We start from the raw sequence: 21,332 nt of genomic DNA, 5'->3' as shown, positions 1-21,332 counted from the left end.
AGAAGAAAAGGTGAGCGCTACCATCAGTCCTTTGTAATGCCAACAGTAAAGCATCCTGAAACCACTCATGTGTGGGGTCGCTTCTCAGCCAAAGGAGTGGGCTCACTCACATTTTTACGTAAGAACACAACCATGAATAAAGAACAGTACCAAAACTTCATGAGAGAGCAACTTCTCCCAACCATCTAAGAACAGTTTGGTGTGAACAATACCTTTCTCAGCATGATGGAGCAATTTGCCATAAGGCAAAAGTGATAACAAAGTGGCTCGGGGGAAAAAACACATCGAAATTTTGAGTCCATGGCTAGGAAACTCTTGAAAAAGAAGGGTCAACCACTGCAAATATTGACTCTTTGCATAAGCTTATTGTAACTGTCAATAAAATCCTTTGACACATGTGAAATGCTTGTAATTATATTTCAGTATACCACAGTAACGTGTGACAAACAGATCTAAAAACACTGAAACTGCAAACTTTGTGAAAACCAATACTTGTGTCATCCTCAAAACTTTTGGCCACGGGCTCTAGACACTCATTATGAGGGAATTTTTGTGGTGGGTAAAAACTGATCCCCTTGAAGCTATTAAACATGAACAGTATTTAAGGGTTAAAGATGTTTCAACACTCATCCAAGTTCTGCTTTAGCTTTATTTAAGACACACCGTGGCCTGAATGACTGAGGATATTAACTGACAAATTGTAAGGGCTATTCGTGAGTGAACCAAGTCACAACACGCATTCATAACATAGAATTTGGAAAAATAAAAATTAATTTTGACATTTCATATATAGCTGATCGCCCGATGACAGCTGGGATAGGCTCCAGCAGACCCCCGTGACCCTTAACAGGACTAAACGGGTATAGAAGATGACTGAATGAATGTATAGCTGTTGCTCTGTGTTGTACAAAAGTAGTTGTTATTAGTGTCATTAGTGTTTATTCCACCCAACTGTCAACAGCAACGACTGGCTCTCATTATAAAGTCAAAACAGCATTCACTACGCGGATGAGAACACATGGTGGAAGGCTGTTAATTTCCTGTATTTGACTAATAATGTAAAAGTGGTCTATTACAAGTCAAAGACTTTCATTTAGAATAAAAGCTGAAAGGTTATTTCAGCTGAAATGTTATTTTAACCAGAACAACAATATGCTGTAAGTATATGATTGTACAGGACCGCATCATTTTAATACCACAGCCATGTAGGTGGAACTAGTTTCGGCTACTTTTTCAGTTTAAACCATAATTCTGAGTCATATTTTATCAACTGATCATAGTTGTGGTTTTTTTTTTTTTTTTTGATAAATCCCAAATCTGCAAAGGAATAATACCTCTTGCAAATATGTCCCATTGAAATGTGGCGCGTCAATATTGGACAGCACTTCTATCTCTTACAACATACTTAAATGTTGGGATCGCTTCCATGCCTTATTTCTGTGTCCTTGCGTGCGAACGACCGCACACCGCCTGCCCACTCGTGAAAGGCAAAGGAAAAACACTGACGTTGGAGCGTTGACTGGACCTCATTCCGTGGGTCAGGAAAATGACACAGAGGTAGTCAGACACGGTGGGCATCGGGTCAGTATGTAGGCTATTAATGGGAAACGTGCTGCACACGGTAGCGATCATCTGTAGACTAAAACTCCACAAGTGCGTAAAAGTGCGCAAAGGGCATCGCCAGGGAGCGGGTGGCCCCCTTAATGCAACTGAGCGTGGGCTTAGGCGTCCAGTAATTTACCGCCACAGCCCGTCGTGATTCATTTACCACCAATTAGGCCATTTAACACATTCTTTGTATAATTGGCTTTCTATAATCAGGTTTGACATCAGTGACTCTTCACTCACCGCTGGTGCAAGACACATGACTAAGGCAGCAAACATTTCCACTGAATCAGTAATGTGGTCCTAGATTCTCCCTCCATCAAACACATTGCAAATATGTTCACATGCTCTAAATATAGGGTCAGATGTCAAGAAGCAATGGCACAATTTACTCTTTCTTTTATAAACGTTTTAATTTTACGCACGTCGTTATTTTTTTTTTTTTATGAGGTGTTCTGCAGATGCTGTAGCTGCCTGTTGACTCCCGACTGGTTATCCTATACGGTGTGGTCAGTGATGGTATTTAAAAGTTGGGTGGTGCTTTTGACGGGACCAGACGTCAGCGTCCGAGCTTTCTTTTTGGAATTAAGCCGCTCCATTCCTTATTAGACCTGCTGGTGCTGCGCGTCACGGCTGCGTTGCTAAAATCACCTGAGCTTTTTATTTAAACGGAAAAGAAAAAGGTCTCTGAGGAATATTAATTTAGTTACATCATTATTTAAGTTTACTTTTATTTCCCGTATTTGTATTCTATCCAAATATGAAACTAAAATCTAGACTTCTGTTTTTCTTGTTTTTTTTTGTTTTTTTTTGTCGGACGAGGAAATTACGCTGCATGACGTTTTAGTTTTCTTTTTGCTGGCGCTCCTGCAGGTCAGCCGAGGGAATCCCCCTCTTGGGCAGATATAACTCCCATCGGACGAGAATGTAGCAACACATTACTGCGAGTTAATCAGGCTCCATCACACATCTCTGACTGATCAGAAACATGGCAAACTTTAATTTCTGTAAGTGACAGAGCCAATACTGGGAACCTGGCTGAGTTATTAGATTTCTCTTTTTTTTTTTTTACATAGTTTTGTGTGTCTTGTCATGCATGTTGGATGGACATCGTGAGTAGCGTGTGTTTATGATTGTTATCCTCTTGCCGTGCAGACTTCGCCAGCTGCGTGCTGCTGCTGACCCTGAGCTGGCGCACATCCACTGGACTCCCGGTGCCCACTCCGAGCTCAGAAAATAGCGCAATGTGCTCATCGCACCTCAGGAAACTGGTGCAGGACTTGTCCGAGCTTCTCAACAGCGTAAGTAGATTTCACTGTTGCATATGTAGGTCGTTAATACTTGACTTCACTATGCAGCAGTAATTAATAACCTTGTTTTCTATCACAGAGCGTTTTGTGTTTCGGCATAACATCCGATAAAGTGGATCTGTGGAGTAATGAGACCGTGGTGGCATGCGCACCCACTGAGGTGACCCTTTTTGTTGATTTATCGAGGATGTACATGATTAATTATACAATTATTATTACAAAACCAACTCTGATTTGACTTCTTATGTATGATACACAAATTCTGAATGTCAAATGTATTTGTGTATGTCATCTTTTATTTTCTCACTTTACTGTTTGATGTGTGACCCAGAAATGCATTGTGATACCTGACCTGACCGTTTTGTATTGTTTTTGTAACAGAACTCAGGTTGCACGACGCAAAGAACTTCCTCCTTCAGTGAGGTATGCTGGTGACATGTTTTTTTTTTTTAATATTAGAATTATCAGACATACTGTAAATCTATATATTAAATAATAGTACAAACAGGTGTCTGATTTTTATTTTTATTTGTCTTGACAGAGTGACTGTCTGAGGAACATCATGAAGGACTTTGTCTACTATGACGCTGCTATCCGGTCCTACAAGGAGTCCACACTCAGAAGTCCCGAAGAAGAACGTCAAATTCTGGAACCAACTCTGAAGACCATACAGGCACTGAGAGAGGTGTGTTTAGTGTGCATGTGGAAACGTGTAGAAAGTGAGAAACATGCTACACAGGAATAGTTAGAGAATCTCCTGGGAAATAACATTTTTATGTTGCCTTACACAATCTTCCTTGGTTGATACAGAACTGTTCCCTGAAGCCAGATGAAGACGGCGACTCTTCAGAGGTACGTTTCTATTCCTTCTTTTTTGTTTGTTCCCTATTTACACCTTGTCTTGCAGCATTTGAAAAGAAAACTGATATCTGAAGATCTTTTAATAGAGGGAAGGTGATTTTTTTTTTCCTTTCATGCACACAGGAAACTTAGGGTAGTTTTGTGGGGAAACTAGCAGGTCGTTATTTTTCTGAATTCACACCGTATCCTTCTCTGTTGTCCTTCAGGAACACCCTGGCCAGAACTGGGGCGAAAACTCCTTCAGTAACCGGAACAGGATGTGTAAGATAATGAGAGGCTTCTACGTCCGAACCATCACCATCAGCCGAGCCATGGGCTACATCTCCTCTGGAGACCACAAGAAGTAGACATCCTGCAACCTCATCAGCGTCCTCCTTCCAATCAATATCACAATATCTCCATTCCTTTATCATTTTTACCAACTAAACAAGTCGACCCAATAATTCACTACTGCTACTTTAAACTACCAACCAAGTGCTTTACACCTCTCATGACTGTTCAGAGCTGTGGGACAGTCAAATTATCGCTAATGTTATCAGAGGAGGCCATGTTGGCCAATGTAAGTGTATTAATGTATTCCAATATTTGGGGGAATGTGTTTATTTATTTATTTATTTATTTAATTAATTAAGATCTATTTATTTATTTATTTGGCCTGTGAAATTATTTATTGTTATTTATAATAAAGTCTTCTTCATATCAAGTGCTGAAGTTGAAGTGATTATTGAACGAAACCGATGACATTTAATAGCAGAGTTAAAAGAATATCTAGGAGACACTCTCTTTTGTTTTATTCAGTCCACATTTCTTTTTCATTTCCAAAGCTTTTGGAGGGATTCTGACCTGACAGATACAAGTGGAAACAAGAGCTAGGACGGAAAGTTGGTGGTGAATGCTTTGAGGGAGCAGACCTGCTCTCTGAATGTAAACATTACTGCATAGCATCGTCACCTGGAAGACCGATTCAGCCCTCCACGTGCCACTTCTGCCGCTTTTCTCAAATAGTGTTGAGATTTCCACAGACAGCTTACAGTGTAGTTTGTCGTTTCTAACGTCAATGAAACAAGACCTGAAAGCTTAACCTAAAACATAGGGAGTTGTTCAGTGTCTCGTTGCACTCGCACAGGCAGGAACATTTAGCCCTGAACATCCAAACCTGATGTATTGCTAGTTTGTTTGCTAAAGTGCACCCACCTGAAATGCACAAACAAGATTTATCTTCAATACAAAATGAGCAACTCCATCGGGTTTAAGACATAGTGGTCAAATAAAAAAACATGTACAGATATAATACAGTTTAAAAATATAAAGATCAAATAGGCTGGTAAAAAACAAAAAAAACAAAAAGGTGTGTATAGAACAAAGTGTGCACAAAGGTAAAAATAGTTCCATAATTCAGTCAGAAACTTTTTACAACAGTCAGATGCACATGCGTGCGATGCAATGCCTAATGGTTGCAGGAAAAGTCCCACAAACAAAACATTTAAAACTGAAACAATATCCACAGGTTGGATTTTTCCCATTTCTTGCAGTTGCAACACTGCAGCACCTACAGTACATTTATATCTGTTGCTGGCTACATAATTAGCTACTAAACATCTGAATGACCGCTACATGTCCATACAGGTCATTTTTAAACCTGATAGTGGTAGGCAATCAAATTCTGGCTACACAAAAAAAGTACCTACAGGTACAGCTCGTCCTTTCTGTACTCATTACAGAAGCGAAGGGCCGTGTTTGAACGAAAAGGAAAATCTTTTCATGAAATGAAAATACAAAAATAGTCAGGTGAAACATACAAATTGAAGGAAGAGCTGGTGTTTTGGCGCAGAGTTCAACTCTGCTTTGCTGTATTCCTGAGATCGTCGATCTTCCAGCTCATGGAGCAACATAATCCCAGCAGTCCATTGAGTTCATATCCCTTTCACTTAGCTGCCTGATTGTTCATCATATCTGAAAAAAACATAGACACAGCCAAAATAAAATGAGTCTTTTTCTGGGCCACTGTGTACTGTACATGTATAATATTTGTAGTTTGTGACTAATTTATCCAGATACACCTCAAGAATCATCTGATGTGTTTAAACTTTTATTAGTTTTCCAAAACAACGTTCAAGAGCGAAGCCAACTAAAAATGTTAATGTTGCAGGAGACAGCCATCCAGGACTGTGATACATCTACAGGATAAAGATCTGAATCAAGGTTAGCAGCCAATCTGATAAGATCATTTATCTAGTCTGACTAGCAAACCACTAATCAGTTTTCATTTTATCTTCATGTGGGGCGGACAATAAAAGCACTTTCCTAAACATGTAACCAGCCAAAGACATTAAAAGTTTGATCAGTTTTTAGATTAATGAAGTAGTCATTCCACATCCTGCTATTTATATGCAGCGTTTTTTTTGGGGGGGGTTTTTTACCTTGCAGAGTCTGATAAACCTCGTTTGGCAAGTCATCCAGATCCTCCACGCTCTTCCACAGGTGGTGCGCCGTGGCCTCTCCCGGCCGCCTCCTGCTCTTCCACTGCACCAGCATCTTCAGCCTCTGCATGATCACGTCTTTCTCCGCCGCCTGGATGTCATCCAGGTCCTTGGAGTTCAAGTCCAGATAGATGGCCACCTGCTTCCACTCGTTCCCGAGCCGCTTGGCCACCAGCAGCAGCTGCTTCTCCGTCATATCCTGGTTGGGAGTCGTCTGCGCTTTCACCCCGTCTGTGAGGGGACAGGAGACACATGAGGGTGCTTAATCTTAGTGTAGTTTTAGACGGACACCTGGAAATGCTTCAGGTGTTCTTCGGAAGTCAGTGAAAGGTGTGGAAAGTTACCTGACTCGTCCAGCCATCGAGGTCTTTTACAGGTCGTCTCCTCTTCTGAAGGGCTGCTGCTCCTCTGCCTGCCTGTGAAAAGTTCGAAATGATATGAGTCAAGTAAACATGAGCAAAAATATGTGAGGGAGAAATCAAATCAGATTTTTTATTTTATTTTTTTTTTAAAGGGAACATACTGTGTGTTCTTTTCCTTGGCTTTTTTTCTGTGTCGTCCACACAGTCACCTGGGAGAAAAGAAAAACATGGACGTCAACTTGTTAACTGAGTTCCAAAAAATAGAAAGATGTACAGCAAATCTTTCATTTTTCAAACAAATATAACCTGAATACTTAGAGTTTTTTTTTCTTTTTAACTAACAGTGTCATTAGCGTCAGATCAAATGTACCAGTACCTTCCCTGATGGTAGCCGACCATACGGTCTCCTCGGTGTTGATCTCCACAAGAGACAATGTAAACGGAGGCGGATGCTCAAAGAAAGCTTCAAAGTAGCCTTTCATCTTGGTCACCGCGATGGTGAATTTCAAGTCCTGCACGAAGACATAAAAAACATAATTTGCTTGTGCAGTGACTAAAAAGAGCAAAATATATAGCAATCAAAAACAAAAATTGTCTCGAGACACTTTGCATAACCCAGAGACCGAAACCCCCAGAGCAAGGTCATGGCGGAAAGGAAAAACTCCCTTTTAAAACAGAAAGAAACCAGCTCGCATGGGGGGACCCATCTGCTCAAGGGTGGACGAGCAGAGAGAGACAGATAAAAAAGAGGAAGGTTCGACAAAAGTGAAGGAGTGCAGACACATTCATACATGCATCTGGATAAAGGATAAAGTGTACATGCAGTGTATAAAAATGAGGCAAACACGAGTACATGACACTTAGGTGACGGATGTTACTTGGGTAATGGATGGGGCCATCATTCAAAGTATCAAACAGAAATACTTAGTGGGAAAGTGATATATTAAAAGGTGAGTGGGCTGCTAACATCGCGTACACACATTAAATAAGCTCCTAATCTAAATGATTTCTAGCGGCGCATATGCAAAGAGACGCACCTGAGGTTTGATCTCTCCCTCCGGCTCGCTCAGGAGACGATACGTCCCCTCGTCGAGTTTACACGTGGGAGGCTTCTCTATCCGAACGTAACGATTCTTGTAGCACCGCACCTGTTTGGTTATATCCTAGTTCACGAGAGGAGAGCAGGAAGACAAAACGATGACGAAACAAAATGACTAAACTGAAGGAGTTGCTGCATGGCTGCAGGACAGAGCAACACGGTGGGCACGGTGACGGAAAAACACATCATAGTGGAAAATTATTACCAGACTATTACACACATGACTACATTTTTAGGTATTTATTTGAGTGGCGATAAAAAAAAAAAGGAAAAAAACTGTAGTAGTGGCAGCATGATTATCTAACAGCTGCATCCTCCCAAGCACACAAGCTCACAAAACCACACACTTCCTCTGAGAGGTCAGTAATGGTTAAAAAAAGGAGAGACTTATTGTCATGTAGCTGTCAGGCTTACGGTAAAACACACACCGTGACATTAAATTTACTTATTTACTGCGCTCCCAGCCCCTGCACACAAGTACCACAACAAATTTCACAAGTGGTTTGATAAGGTCATTGATACCAGAGATCACTACATTACACAAGTCTGGAAATCATCTGTTTGTTCTATGGAGCCCGACCGCAGCGAAGTCACTGCACGAACAAAAAGTGAAAGTTACATTTTAGCCCTAACGCTGTCCTTATGTTTTTTATTTTTTTATCCTCTGGCATTTTGCCGGAGTTTTAACGGACGAGGAGCTGGCGTAATTGGAAGCCTTGATTGAACAATGCAGCGGTGTGGTCTTGTGAATGGAATGTTTTTTTTTCCTTGTGCTGCTCCTGCAAGGTAGGTATTTTTGTTGTCGTTTTTTTTTTTTTGTTTTCGCTCACGTCTCACGGGAAAAAAAAAGTCCTCAGTTAAAACAGGCAACTGATTTAATTGAGGAATACGTCATGAGAAGTTTGTCAAAACCTTGGAAGTGGACAGTGAGTAGTTTTATTTCCACATACACCAGAAAAGCTTTCAGAGGCTGGGCACGAGATGCGTATTTGGATTCAGATGTCAGGACATACACCAACCAGGCATGACATTATGACCACCTTCCTAATATTGTGTCTCCCTTGTGCCTCCAAAACAGTTGTGACTCATCAGAAAATGGACATGGGCCTTCTGAGGGTGTCCTGTGGTGTGTCGTAGCAGTATGTTGTCAGTGGGGGGCTTTGGGTCCTATGGGTTGAGGAGAGGGGCCTCTGTGGATCATCCCACAGATACTTGATCAGTTTGAGATCTAGTGAATTTGGAGTGAAGGTCAACACCTCGTGTCGGGCTGCATCCCGCTGGGGATGTTCTGCTGCCATCAAGGAGTGTCATTGCTATGGGGTGGGGGTGCCTGGTCTGGTCTAGGTGGGTGCTACATGTCTAAGTATCATCCACATGAATGCCAGGTCCAGGTTTAACCAGCAGCAACATTGTATTGTCACAAGATGGTCAATGTTATTTACTTCTTCTCTCAGTGGTTTTAATGTTGTGGCTGATCGGTGCACAGGAACAAATACTAAAATCTTAGTGGAATCCTAAAAAGACAGACTTTAAAGAAACACCGTGCTTCTTTCTTCACAGGTTTGAAGACTCAGTTTGAAAGGAGCATCTGTTAACTAGGTGCCAAGGTGAGTATAAAAATAAAACAGGATCCTGAAACTGCAGAAGGTTTTGAAAAAATTTTACCACATTTCCAAAACAAAGCTCAGTTTTAAAAATAGATACGACGAAACAATCACGGCCCAGATTACATCACCGACCTTGATGTCCGACTGGCTGTTGGTGGCCAGGTAGACGTGGAAGTTGTAGTTGTTGTTGTTGTTTTCGCTGCCACTGAGCTGCTTGTAGACCAGGACCACCCCGTGGTGTTCCACAGCCTGGCTCGTCTGAATGATGGGACCCACCGGCGACAGGGACGTCACGTTCCACTTCACGTGGCTCCCTGAGTGGTCCGCTGTCGGCTCGATGAGTGGACGGTTGTCTTTTATGTGCAGGACACTGAATGTCATTTCATTTTCTGGATCTGTGTGAAGATCATTTCAAATATTTCAGTTCATTAAATGATGGATTATATCGTATTTATCTAGAATTCTAGCTTTGTTGTCACACCAAAATCTATTTATAAACCAACAGTGGATTTTTTTTTTAATCTTAAGAGGTTAAATTTAACTTTTAATTAGATTTACGACAGCATCCGGGTGACATCTCTCCGGGCAATGTTCACAACATCGTCTTATGAGCTCAGGAGTCACCACAGGAGGCCACAACAATGACATGTTAAAGATAAAACAAATGTTCTTACCAGCTAGGCAGACGGAATGAGGGAACTGGATGGACTTGAGGACCGACGCGTCCTTGTTGACCGTGTCCACGTTGAAGATGGGTCCAGCAAACTTCCAGGAGTCTCTCAGGAAGGAGCCAAACTTGGACCAGGATAGGACCGAGTACCGCACGAGGACCCGCTCGGATGCTTCAAACACCAGGCCGGTGACCGCACACTCGTATGTGCCCTCTCCTTCCAGCTGCACCCTAACAACACACACACACAAACACACACACAAGGTCAGGGATGATGTAAGGAATCGATATGAACGCGCTTCAGAGACACAATGTCACCCGTACTGGAGTCGTCCCTTGGAGATCCTCCTGGGTTTGACAATCTCGCTGCCATGGCTCTGTCAGAACACAGATATACCATTATATAAAAACTACAGGGAAGACGTAAGGCTTCTTAGCAGGAACATCAAATTCGATTAAGCAAGTATCAGGAGTAAGATCAGACGGGTGAGACATTTTGTGAGATAACATCCGGATCCTGAGCTCACCTGCTGGATGGCTTTGCATTTTTCACAGCATAATTTGAAGTTCCCCTCATCTGCCAGGACGTACGACAACAAACGGGGTGTTATTTGCAAGACTCTAACAGGAGCAGACTGCAGCGCATCGGTTACGATCTGCTTACCTTTACCATTCAAGACCTCTGCTTCGGGCCCGGCTGCTATTTCTGGAAGACAAAATCGATGCAGCATTAGCGTGTGAAAATCTCAGAGGCTGAAATGTTGTGTTAAACCGCTGGGAGGGGACGTCCCTTGACGAACTTCACATCACTTGCCAGTTTTTTGGTTAAGGGTTGAGCGTGCTCGATTGAATCAAAGTTGAAGCTACATCACAGCCGGCAGAGTCCTACATTTTGTTGCATAATTATGTGGTATGACTGGCCACTAACACCAAGGCAACTACTACAACAAGCAGACACGACCGAGCTGCTTGTAAACAACAACCTAGTTCATCTTAAATATGCAGACTAGTCGCATGTATCAGCATTTTGTTTCACGATGTGTCTTACCATCTCTTGATTCTTCTGCGTCGACCTCCTCATTATCTGAAAAGAACATAAGGGAAATAAATAAGTGGTATTGACAGTGCACACGCCTTCCTTATAAACTGTGTAGGAAGTGCTCCTTACCTTCCTCTTCTCCATCCTTCCCAGCGCAGGCTCCTGGTGAAAATTTAAATATGAGAAAGTTGAGGAACAGAGAAATGGGGAGGAGTGGTTCAAACGTTTCGTCGCATATGCTGATTTGCACTCTTGCAAGAGTTTGCGTGAGATGATTGATGTCTGTAAGACTGAACCCTCTGCCAGCAGCTGGTTTGGAGCAAAGAGCTTCAACCAAAAGGTCAAACTATATCTGCCTACCAGCACATCTAATGGAGAAGTTTTATCTCATTTATTCCCGCAAGGATGACAAAAGCGCAGGAAGTCACTTCTATTGACTTTTATTTTGTGCGAAGTAAACAAACATGTTTATTCATGATCCCTACAGGTGGAGGCAGAAAGATGTTTTTCCAGGTTCCTTTTTATCATTAAAACTAAAGAGCGGCATCTCATAACGCTTCCCATCTACTCCTCCGCAGTACGAGTGCATCCCTCACCAGAGTCCTCATCCTCCTCTTCATCCTCCTCCGAGCTCTCCTCGGTGGACGTTCCCGTGTTCTCTGAACAATGAACCAAGGTGCACGTGAGTAAGCAGCAAACTCTGAGACGAACTTCCAGTAAGCAATGAGTAAAAGTCGCGCCACAAAGGTTAACTTGTTTTGGTGTGACATTTGTGCTTACCTGAACTACTGCCGTCGCTTTCCGTCAGGTTATCTGCAACAGATTAGTAAGCGTCGTGAGGTGAATGCCGTCTGGTTCATCAGTACTCATGCAGTAATGTCGAAATGTGACAAAGGGTCACATATTAGTCATCACTTTTACTTAAAATTAACGACCATTACTGGAATTAGAGGACTTTAAAAAGGTCTGAACACTTCACTGAACCATTTCTGTGTATATGATTTGACCCAGTTGATGCTCAATCACCGATTACAGATGGGAGAGTAAAGCCTGATTAATTTCACCACAAGTAGAACCATCCCAAGAGACTCAGTAGTGTGTAAAGCATAAATATTTCGACTCTGTATCTTCGGTATCGCACCTAAGCCTATTTAAAGCAGAGAAAGTGTCAGCTGCTCAACTCCTCATCACGCTTGACTTGACAAGTGTTCAAAAAAACTTTCCTTACATAAGGAAAGTAATAATAGAGTAGAGCAGGTGCAGTCCCAGTGAGAACTCCAGTTTTAGGGTGCTTTTTTTTTTTTACGTCTCCATCCATATTAGTCATCAAAAAAAGCCCTGAGCGCAGCTGAACTGCACCACCGGCTTCTGCATCACTCACAGTAGCTGAACTGTGGCACCCTGAGAAGGAGCCTGTGATAAGTGCCGTGCATTAACATTCTGGCACATTTATATAGATGGGTCCACGGGAGCTGCGGCTTCTCTCTTCCCGGCAGCGGCAGCGAATGTCCACGGACCGGGCCATCTGGCTGAGTGCCTGGCTGGCTAATGGATGGAGCACATCCTCTCTGGCCCACAGAGTTTTATCTTAGACTAACAAGCAGATGCTGCCATCGCCGCTCGACTCGCGGCACCTCCCTCATCAATCTCTCTCTTCCGCTCTCGCTCAATCTGTCTGCTTCGCCTCTCTCTCTCTCTCTCTCTCTCTCTGCACTCTCTTTCTCTCCGGGCATCCCTCTTCTTCACTCTGGCACAGGCGCTTCCCCTTCATCAGACTGACAAACAAGGTGGAGAGCGAGCACCCTCACAGATGCACACATGCAACCACACGTCTGCACACAATGATGTGTGGCCGTGAGCAGCCTGAACTGTTTGGAAGGTATTCATGGGTGTTGCCTGCCATCTGCTGGTCTAAAATTATAGTGGCGCGAAAGACAAAAGGTTGTAAAACTTTAGAAGAACAGAGCACAGTGAACAATACTCCCAGTATCTTGAGGTGATGTTTTGCAACTGGTATCAGACGACAAATTGTCAGATCACCAATTATTTTTTATCTGAACATTTTTAAAGGCCTTAAGGTGTAAAAGTATCTGGTATTTCACCAGAAAAAAAACCCACAAATATAGGAGGAACTGAATCCTGAAAGTTTATAAAAAGAATTCTGCTTTAAAAGGCAAATGTAATTTGTGTACTTTGAGGACAGAAGTGATTGCGTGACTGCACATTTATCCCTCTGCCCTTCAACGCAAATGATATGGAAAGTAGTAGGGCCACACAGCGATGAGGCAGACAAGTACAAAGGTATAAATAAAGGAAGGAAAGCAGAAGTAGTGATGAATAACAGACAGGGATGCACACTTTTTAAATATTTAATGGAGGCGGACGAGGCTGCACAGCAATCACTGAACAAACACATGGAGTCAGCCATGCATCTGCCCTCTGACAAAGCGAAAGTAGAAAGAGAAGCCAACAGCGAGCGAGGGGGGGGGAGGGAAGGAACAAAAACGGGTTGATGTTTACCTTTGTTTTCTGCCACGGGGATATCTCCGTCTCTGTGGGGCAGAGGAGATAACATTCAGACAACCTATAAAGCCGGCAGTACGAATTATTGCGTTTTAAACGTGTGCAGCTGCGAGCTCACGCAAGCGCACCGCTTCTTCTCGTGAAAGGGAAAATGCACAGTCACGCGAATAAGCAAAACAGGAAATGTGTAAACATCTGCATCTCACTTTCTCACACTTCTCGATCCCACCCAAACTGTCAGAGCGGTGTCGGTGGTAGAGGAAACCCGCCGTGGAAAAATACTGGCCGGGTTCTTTGCATAGCTGGTGAGATTTATACACACACACTTCTAAATATAGTTCTGTTATGTTAACACAGAACTATATTACTTAAATAAAACAAACTGAAAAAAGGGAAAACAAAAGGTAGCATATTAAAGAAACATCTATAGATTTGTGAATATATTCCCTAAGCAAAATTTTACTTTCAATATCTGAGGCATTGAACCAGAGCGTTCTGCAAGTTGCACGCTCAATCTTATTCAGTCAGAAGTTTTTATTTGTTTTTATTTTTTTCTATTCTAAATTTAATTTTTTCCAGCCTAGTTTCTGATTATGAACACCCACAGATGTGCCTATTTAAGCCCCAACTCCCCACCAGGCTTACAGAACTGAAGAAGCTACTTGGATGAAACATCTTCGAGAAACTCTACAAAGTCCAGTTGACCCCTCCCTCAGACAGTTGACAGTCTGAGGGAGAAAGTCATCTCATCTACATATATAAAATATTTTTCATTAGCTCAATCCAGTGCTTCGCCTTAGATAACCCTGTCCTCAGCCACTTTCTAATAATAGCCTTTATGCTTGAGACTGACGTTATCCTAAACAGGTATCTGTCTGATGTTCACTTTACCAAAGTATAATTCCTCAGTTGTGAAAGCTTAAATATTTTCTTCATATCTTTCTTTATTTCCTGCCCATATGCCTACAAGAGAAGCAATTTGCTTTATCTGCTGTGAAAAATAATTTTAATTTCTCTTTTGCGCATGTTTTATAAAATAACGTACATAAAGTTTTTCCATTCGTATTCCTCCAAGCTGTTTTCCACCACCGCTATAACAGCCAATCGTCCATTAATAACACAATACCGGTCCCTTTCTCCTACTTCTCTTTTACATACAAGGTATCATTTCCTATTGAAATATTTTAATAGTTCCTAACTCTGTCTCTTCAAAGCTCTCGCTTCTCATTGCTTCACGATATCTCAGCTGCAGGTCTACAGAAGCTCTAGCTGTCATATTCCTGAAAACATTTCCCTGATCTCAGTACATCTTAGGTCTTGGGATTATTTACTGGCATCGTGTTGCAAAGACATGCTCATATAGTTTATTTAGTTGGCAAAAAATCTCCATCACATTAGCCAGACCTGCAAAGCACAGATCAGTGTTGTTCCACCTAAATTCTTTAGATGAGTATATAATTAACACCAAACGTATTAAAGTGATAACAAACCAAGTTCAAGTGCAAACAGTTTCTGTATCTGAGCGGTGGACCGGAGCAACCTCTTAACACAGTTAAATCTGAGCCTACAACAAGAGGCAGCACGCCTGCGAGAGAAAAACACACGAGAGCCAACCCCACAAGAAGAACGAGTTCACCACCAGCAGGCGTGAAAAATGTAGGTCACCGTCTCCTTCCTGTTTCTCTCCCTCACTTCTAAGGACGCGATATGAACTATTAGTCATGACCAATGCTTTCATTCGGTGTCTGTTGATCCCGATAAGCAGCTGTGGTTTCCTTTGTTTTCATACATCTGTGCAGGAAATATTGTTTTCTTCTCTTCAAGGTCAGCTCCTCTGCCAACTCGTCACGGCAGCACAACACCAGAAGCTCATTAGTTGTCACAGGATAACCCCTCTGCTCTCACTTGTTTCTGTCGTCGTCCTACAAAGCGTGATAACAGAATCCTCAGGGAGGGTTTTGGTCTGTCTTGGCTGAAAGATAAAAGCTACGCCTTTTTTTTTTGTGCTTTCTACAACTTCCCATAAACATTGCGCAGAAAGGGAACATCTGTGTGTAGATAAACGTCTGTCAGTTAGTCTGCAACCATAACCAGGGGAACAAAAGAATAGCAGACGACCTTTGCTACACTCTGTTACTAATTGTCCAGGATCACTGCAAAGGTGTTGCATTTACCCCTACACTCAAAAAACTTGGCGCGGACCCCAGTAACCGAAATAACTCCGGTCCCATCTCAAACTTGTTATTTCTGTCAAAAATACTTGAAGAAAAAAACAGTTTCAACTCTGATCCATGACTATTTAACTACTACTTCCAACATGTTTAAACTTGAGGTTTTCGCCCAAGTTTGCCCATCGCAAAGTTCTTACTAAAATCACTAAAGACCTCCTCATGGCAGCTGAGTCTGGACTTTTAACTATTCTGATTTGACCTAAGTGCAGCCGTAGACACCATCTCCCACAACCTCCTCCTCAAACAGTCACCTGTCGTGACTGGTTTGCATCACATCTCTCCCACCGTATAGAGTTTTTTCAGCTTAAACACCTGTCACCAGAGGAGTCCCCCAAGGCTCCGTCCTGGGTCCTCTACTGTTCGTCGTTTACCTTCTTCCTCTTGGCAATATTTTCCGTAAATACAAGTTACATTTTCACTCATATGCGAATGACACCCAGCTCTGCTTGTCTACAAAGTCGACCTCCACTATTCCACCCCCTGCCCTTTTCGCCTGTAACAGAAATTAAATCCTGGTTCTCCTGCAAACGAATGAACAGCAGTAAAACAGAAGTCCTCCTCGTCAGCTCTACTTCCACTCTAGCCAAAGTTGACAGTTTCTCACTAAACACTGATAACTCCACTGCACTTCCCTCCCCTCAGGTTAAGAGCCTGGGTGTCATCCTCAACAGCACCTTATCTCTTGAAGCTTACATCAACAACATCACTCAGTCCGCTTACTTCCATTCCTCGCACAAAGCACCGCTGCCATTCTTGTCCACGCCCTCGTCACATCACGCATATGTAAACTCTCTCCATGGACCACATCGAACCCGGTTCTTCAACTGTGCACTGTACACCATGGGTTTCAGAGCTGAACTCCACACATTTGACTTAAAACGCATCTCTTTAACATAGCTTTTAACTCTTTTTAACCCACTTTCCCTTTTATCTCATTCCTATATACCTTTTAAATCTATTTCTAATTTTATTGCATTGTATGTTTTATTCTTATGATGTTTTATGCATTGCCGTTTTGTGTAAGGTGACCCTGAGTGCTCTGCGACGTGCCAACATATAAAATGGATTTTTATTATTATTATTAATTTCCAATCCTTTAGTAGTGGGGCCGTGGCCTACTAAATCTTTAACTCATAATGGTGTAAGGAAAGCTTGCCCTGCCACTGCTTCTGAAATAGAGTTATTGTGTGTATTTAATTCCTATTTATATGCTGATTTCAACAGTGTGGAGTTTATAAAGCATTCTCCATCTTGCATTGTTATTGTTGCTTTGGGGATTTCCAGTTTGGTCAGCAGGTAAACGATGCCCAGGTGACGACACGGTAGCATTCAGAGAGGAGGATGAGTCATGAGTATCACATCACCTGTCTGTGGTTCACAATACAATACAGCACATGATGGTTATCGTGTAAATATTAAAGACACGGATGTGGATCAGAAGCGGACTATTAAAAGGGGAAATAACTAGTTTAAATGGGAGGTGCGTGTTGACAAAACATGTGTTTACGCAGCATCTTCAAACATGATTACAAAGTGTAAGCAGAAAGTCAGCAGTAGGCTACACTCGATGTTGAGGTTACATTAGTATCAAATAATGTGGCTAATTTCTCCTGTAATTATCTGCGGAGCCTCATCTTTTGCACCAAACTCGCTTGCAGCTTTCGCTCCACACACATTACGATGATACACTGTTGTCAGTGAGTAATCACAATGTAACAACAGAGCAGCGTGCAGCCCAGAGACAGCGCAACAAAGAGATCACGATTTCAGGCTGCTTTCTCTTTGGATCTAACTGAACAATACGCGCGTTTCTGACGAGGAAACGGTGATTGTAGATGCGTTTGATCTAAAAAAGCAAAAAGAGCTGAGCCCCAAACCGAAAACAACAAAAGACGCCACTTCCTGTGGGGACACTGTGCGATCCAAGCTGGCAACGACTGAAAACATTGGTGCAAACTGCCGTTGTGACAAGAAAAATAGGTCTTACCCGTCTTCCAGGTGACAGCTCGCCCCGTAGCTCGCCATCTTCGCCACCATCCTCCGACTGTAATCGTTCGCCGTTACGCTTTGTGTTCCGACGCGGCGTGCAGCAGCGGCTGCGCGTAACAGCACCTGCAATGTGGAAAATCCGATCCTATCATCGACTATCGGTGGCGCGTTAAAGCGCACGGCGGATTAAATGGCGCAGTAATGGTCATCGAAGCCCTCGTGGCTGCACAAACGTCTTCACATCGCATGTCCAGTGTAGTGCAGCACTTTTTATTTAAGCAAAGCTGTGGACCTTTCCCCAGAAAAGTCGCTAACAGTTGCCCAAACACACAAAGAAATCTTTCATCCTGAATTTCTGCAGCCTATATGTGGATGTGTTGTTTCCTCCGGTAGACACCCAGAGAGTAATCACAGCGCAGATTATTACATCATGTTAACGTCAATGCAGCGCAGCACTCAACGCTGGGAGAAGCTTTTAGATCGGCTTGGCTGCGCAGTTGTCGCGCAATGCACGGAAGCCCGTCAATGGAGAGCACAGCACATGTGGGCGGGCGCTGCATCCCGCCCTCTAGTCAGGTCATAATAAGTCTCTTTGGCGGGATGTGCTAGTTCCCCCTTGGCAGGCCCTATCCGAAAAATCGCGGTGGACGCGCGTTTTAGAGCAAAGCGCGCCCACGAAATGTTTTGCTCGTACCCGGATAGGCCGCGGATCATTGACAGTGTAGCAGGCAGGCATTTATTGCGTGTTGAGCATGGCTGTGCACATGTGAAATGCCATTCTTTAGTTCCTGATTATGAAAATGTCGTTGGATTAACTAAACTAGATTGGCTGCAGTTTTTAAAATCAGCAAATCTATCATGTCCCAATACTGACGCTGGTGGTTTGTGGAGAGATCTTATATATTATAATGTTACGGTACACTGTAAATATAACTTTTAGGAAATGTGGTCTTAGTTGCATGAATGTGGTGTAATTTAATAATCTATAAGGCTGATTGTTTTTATCCTTATCACTGAGAGTATTCATTCTGATCGCCGTGATCCTCACTTTCAGCAAAGGCCTGATGAAATGAAAAGGAACTGGTAAATACACAGACAGTCGTTTTTCATATCCAGGTCGAGATCTGACTGAAATGCACCAAGAAAGCAGGAAAACCGCATCCTATCTGTGGAGAACGCTTTCATGAACTTGGAGAGTAGTTCCTCTTTCAATGGCTTTTGTCTTACTGTCAGTCAACTCTCTTGTCCTCTCACCCCTCCTTTGTGGTGAAAATGTTCTGCTTGTACAAGAGCGACATCACGCAACACATCCACCACCACCAACATGAACGGTTTGCTTCCGTTAAAGCCTCTTAAAAGCTCATTTATGTATGAAATGAGAAACTGTGATGACAGTTTGCAGGACAAAGACGCTCTCTGAGAAGGATAAGTCAGACTTCATCTGTCCAGAGTCAGAGCAGAAGAGTTTGGAAATCAACACTGGCTGCTAATTATGACGTGATGTCAAAGAGATGGACACTTGAGACCAAAATGTTTGCTGGTGTTATCAGTTTCAACAAGTTATGTGTAAATAGGGTGCTGCAGCAGTATGTTGTAAAATACCTCAAGGTGGGGAGCTGTTTTCTTGTGTACAGGACAAATGTGCAAATCAGTCTGATTTAAAGGCTCATAATCCATGTTCACATCTTCCCAGCTCGCACATACATGAAGTAAGAAACCTGGTTTAATAAAGACTGCTCTTCTTTTGGTAGTTTTGTCGCTCATTTCTATAAAACCTTGCTCTCATCAAGTGAATTACTGAAAAGAATTTGGACAGACAGAAAGAGTTGAGTGTAGTTTCGATAGATAAATGTGATCTCTGATGTTTGAAGAACTGAAAAAGAGACCTGAGACCTCAGTTTGATTTGATTCACTGAACATGTGGATTTGTTTGTCATAGCTCCACCCTCTGGCCATGTCAAGTCATTTCAACATGCAGCAAATAAAAAAAACTGCAACATTTATGTGTAATGAATTTTCTTTATGACTGTAATTCTCTACGGGGGCAGTCTATCGCAGGGCTAACACAGCGACAGACAACAGTTCACACTCACACCTACGGCCAGTTTAGAATCACCAGTGAACCTAACAAGCATGTCTTTAGACAGTGGGAGGAAGCCGGCGTACCCCACACAGGGAGAACAAGCAAACTCCACACAGAAAGGCCAGATTTGGCAGTTTTTTGTTGTTGAGACCAACAACAAGAACCTATGTCAGCATTGTTTCATGGAATCTTTCCCTAATATTGTGTAGGTCTCCCTTGTGCTTCCAAAACATTTGTGACTCATCAGAGAATGGACATAGGCCTTCTGAGAGTGTCCTGTGGTGTGGTAACAGGATGTTGTTAGTGGGGGCCGTTGGGTCCTATGGGTTGAGGGGAGGGGCCTCTGTGGATCATCCCACAGATGCTTGATCAGTTTGGGATCTAGTGAATTTGGAGGCCAGGTCAACACCTTGTGCTGTTCACATGTTTTTTTGAGTTGTTCCTAAACGGTTTTTGTGTGTGTGTCTGTGTCAGGCTGCATCCTGCTGGGGTTGGCTGCTGCCATCAAGGAGTGTCATTGCTATGAGGTGGGGGTGCCTGGTCTGATCTAGGTGGGTGGAAAATGTCTAAGTAATATCCACACAAATGCCAGGTCCAAAAGTTTCCCAGAAGAACATTGCATTGTCACAAGATGCTCAATGTTATTTACATTTCCTGATGATTGCTGTTGGAGATTATACAAAACTGAATAACCTCTTTTATTTTCAAATAATTACAGAGGTTAAAGTGAAACCAGCAAACATTTGAGACGTGCTAAGAGCTCATTTGGAGTATAGCCACATTCATTATTACATTTAGAGGTTTATTGTCTGAGTAACTTCCTGTCCTGAACGGTTCTTGATAGTCAAACATTTTCTCCCACACTGACAGAAGCAGCCAGCACTCCCATAGTGCAACTAGGTCACTTTGAGCGGGAAAAAGAAATACACATCAGAACGCACCAGGCTGCATTACAGGAAGGCACCACCAGATGTCCCATCAGACAACAAAACTAGTCCAAGACAGCAGAAAAAAAAAAAAAAAAACATCTCCGCTTGAATTATCCTTGAGTCACAATGCACATTCAAACTTGATTCATGAAACTGATGTGAGGATTAATCAGAGAGTGAAATGTTTAAGGAATCAAAAAAAGAAAAAAAGGAAAGGTCAATGTCCATTAATGGCGCATAAGCTCGCTGTCCAACAGAGACAACAGAACAGGGATGAAGAGCTGTCTGTGAGTGTCTGAGATGTCCAGTGGGAGGAATGAGTAAAGGATCAAGGGCTCCACTATTGATCTCCATCCGGGTGATCGTTTCCCTCCCTCGTCCCTCCATCCTCTTGTCCGGCTTGACGAATGGATATGTAGTTTGCAGGCAGCAGAGGGGAAAGAGAGACAGAGGGATGCGGCAGACTAAAAGGGACATTATCCAAGTCTCAGAGTCTAAAGGGAGAGATCAGCTCCTCGGTGCAAGAAGAGACAGCGCAACGTCA

General features: G+C 42.7%; 2 protein-coding genes across 2 annotated transcripts; one reads left to right on the top strand and one right to left on the bottom strand.

Moving 5' to 3' along the window:
* Positions 1-3,469: 3,469 nt before the first annotated feature.
* On the top strand, positions 3,470-4,353 carry il12a (interleukin 12a). The gene is made up of 3 exons (XM_084558338.1): positions 3,470-3,600; positions 3,726-3,767; positions 3,983-4,353. The coding sequence occupies exons 1-3, from the start codon at positions 3,478-3,480 to the stop codon at positions 4,121-4,123; spliced, it is 306 nt and encodes a 101-aa protein (XP_084414464.1). The 5' UTR covers positions 3,470-3,477; the 3' UTR covers positions 4,124-4,353.
* Positions 4,354-4,523: 170 nt separating this feature from the next.
* Positions 4,524-18,151, bottom strand: LOC311497880 (uncharacterized protein). Its single transcript, XM_084558247.1, has 17 exons — positions 17,775-18,151; positions 13,554-13,585; positions 11,814-11,846; positions 11,630-11,692; positions 11,163-11,195; positions 11,043-11,078; positions 10,659-10,700; positions 10,522-10,571; positions 10,319-10,371; positions 9,999-10,225; positions 9,457-9,719; positions 7,656-7,781; positions 6,995-7,130; positions 6,780-6,827; positions 6,601-6,672; positions 6,197-6,487; positions 4,524-5,729 (listed from the first exon to the last, which is right to left on the bottom strand). Exons 1-17 carry the CDS (start codon positions 17,822-17,824, stop codon positions 5,701-5,703), a joined length of 1,584 nt encoding a protein of 527 aa, XP_084414373.1. The 5' UTR covers positions 17,825-18,151; the 3' UTR covers positions 4,524-5,700.
* Between the last annotated feature and the right edge of the window lie 3,181 nt (positions 18,152-21,332).

Source organism: Chelon labrosus, assembly GCF_963514085.1.
Source record: "Chelon labrosus genome assembly, chromosome: 13".
NCBI classification, from domain to species: Eukaryota; Metazoa; Chordata; class Actinopteri; order Mugiliformes; family Mugilidae; genus Chelon; species Chelon labrosus.
Note: the sequence above shows the minus strand (reverse complement) of the source record. Positions and strands in the feature narration are given on the sequence as shown.

Bases quoted from the DNA above. Each gene is read 5' to 3' on its own strand.
- il12a (XM_084558338.1), top strand. From the start codon at position 3,478: ATGAAGGACTTTGTCTACTATGACGCTGCTATCCGGTCCTACAAGGAG. The intron at 3,601-3,725 runs GTGTGTTTAGTG...TGGTTGATACAG, and splicing joins CCATACAGGCACTGAGAGAG to AACTGTTCCCTGAAGCCAGA. The intron at 3,768-3,982 runs GTACGTTTCTAT...GTTGTCCTTCAG, and splicing joins AAGACGGCGACTCTTCAGAG to GAACACCCTGGCCAGAACTG.
- LOC311497880 (XM_084558247.1), bottom strand. From the start codon at position 17,824: ATGGTGGCGAAGATGGCGAGCTACGGGGCGAGCTGTCACCTGGAAGAC. The intron at 11,196-11,629 runs GTGAGGGATGCA...AATTTTCACCAG, and splicing joins AGAGGAGGATGAGGACTCTG to GAGCCTGCGCTGGGAAGGAT. The intron at 10,701-11,042 runs GTAAGACACATC...TTTGTCTTCCAG, and splicing joins CGCAGAAGAATCAAGAGATG to AAATAGCAGCCGGGCCCGAA.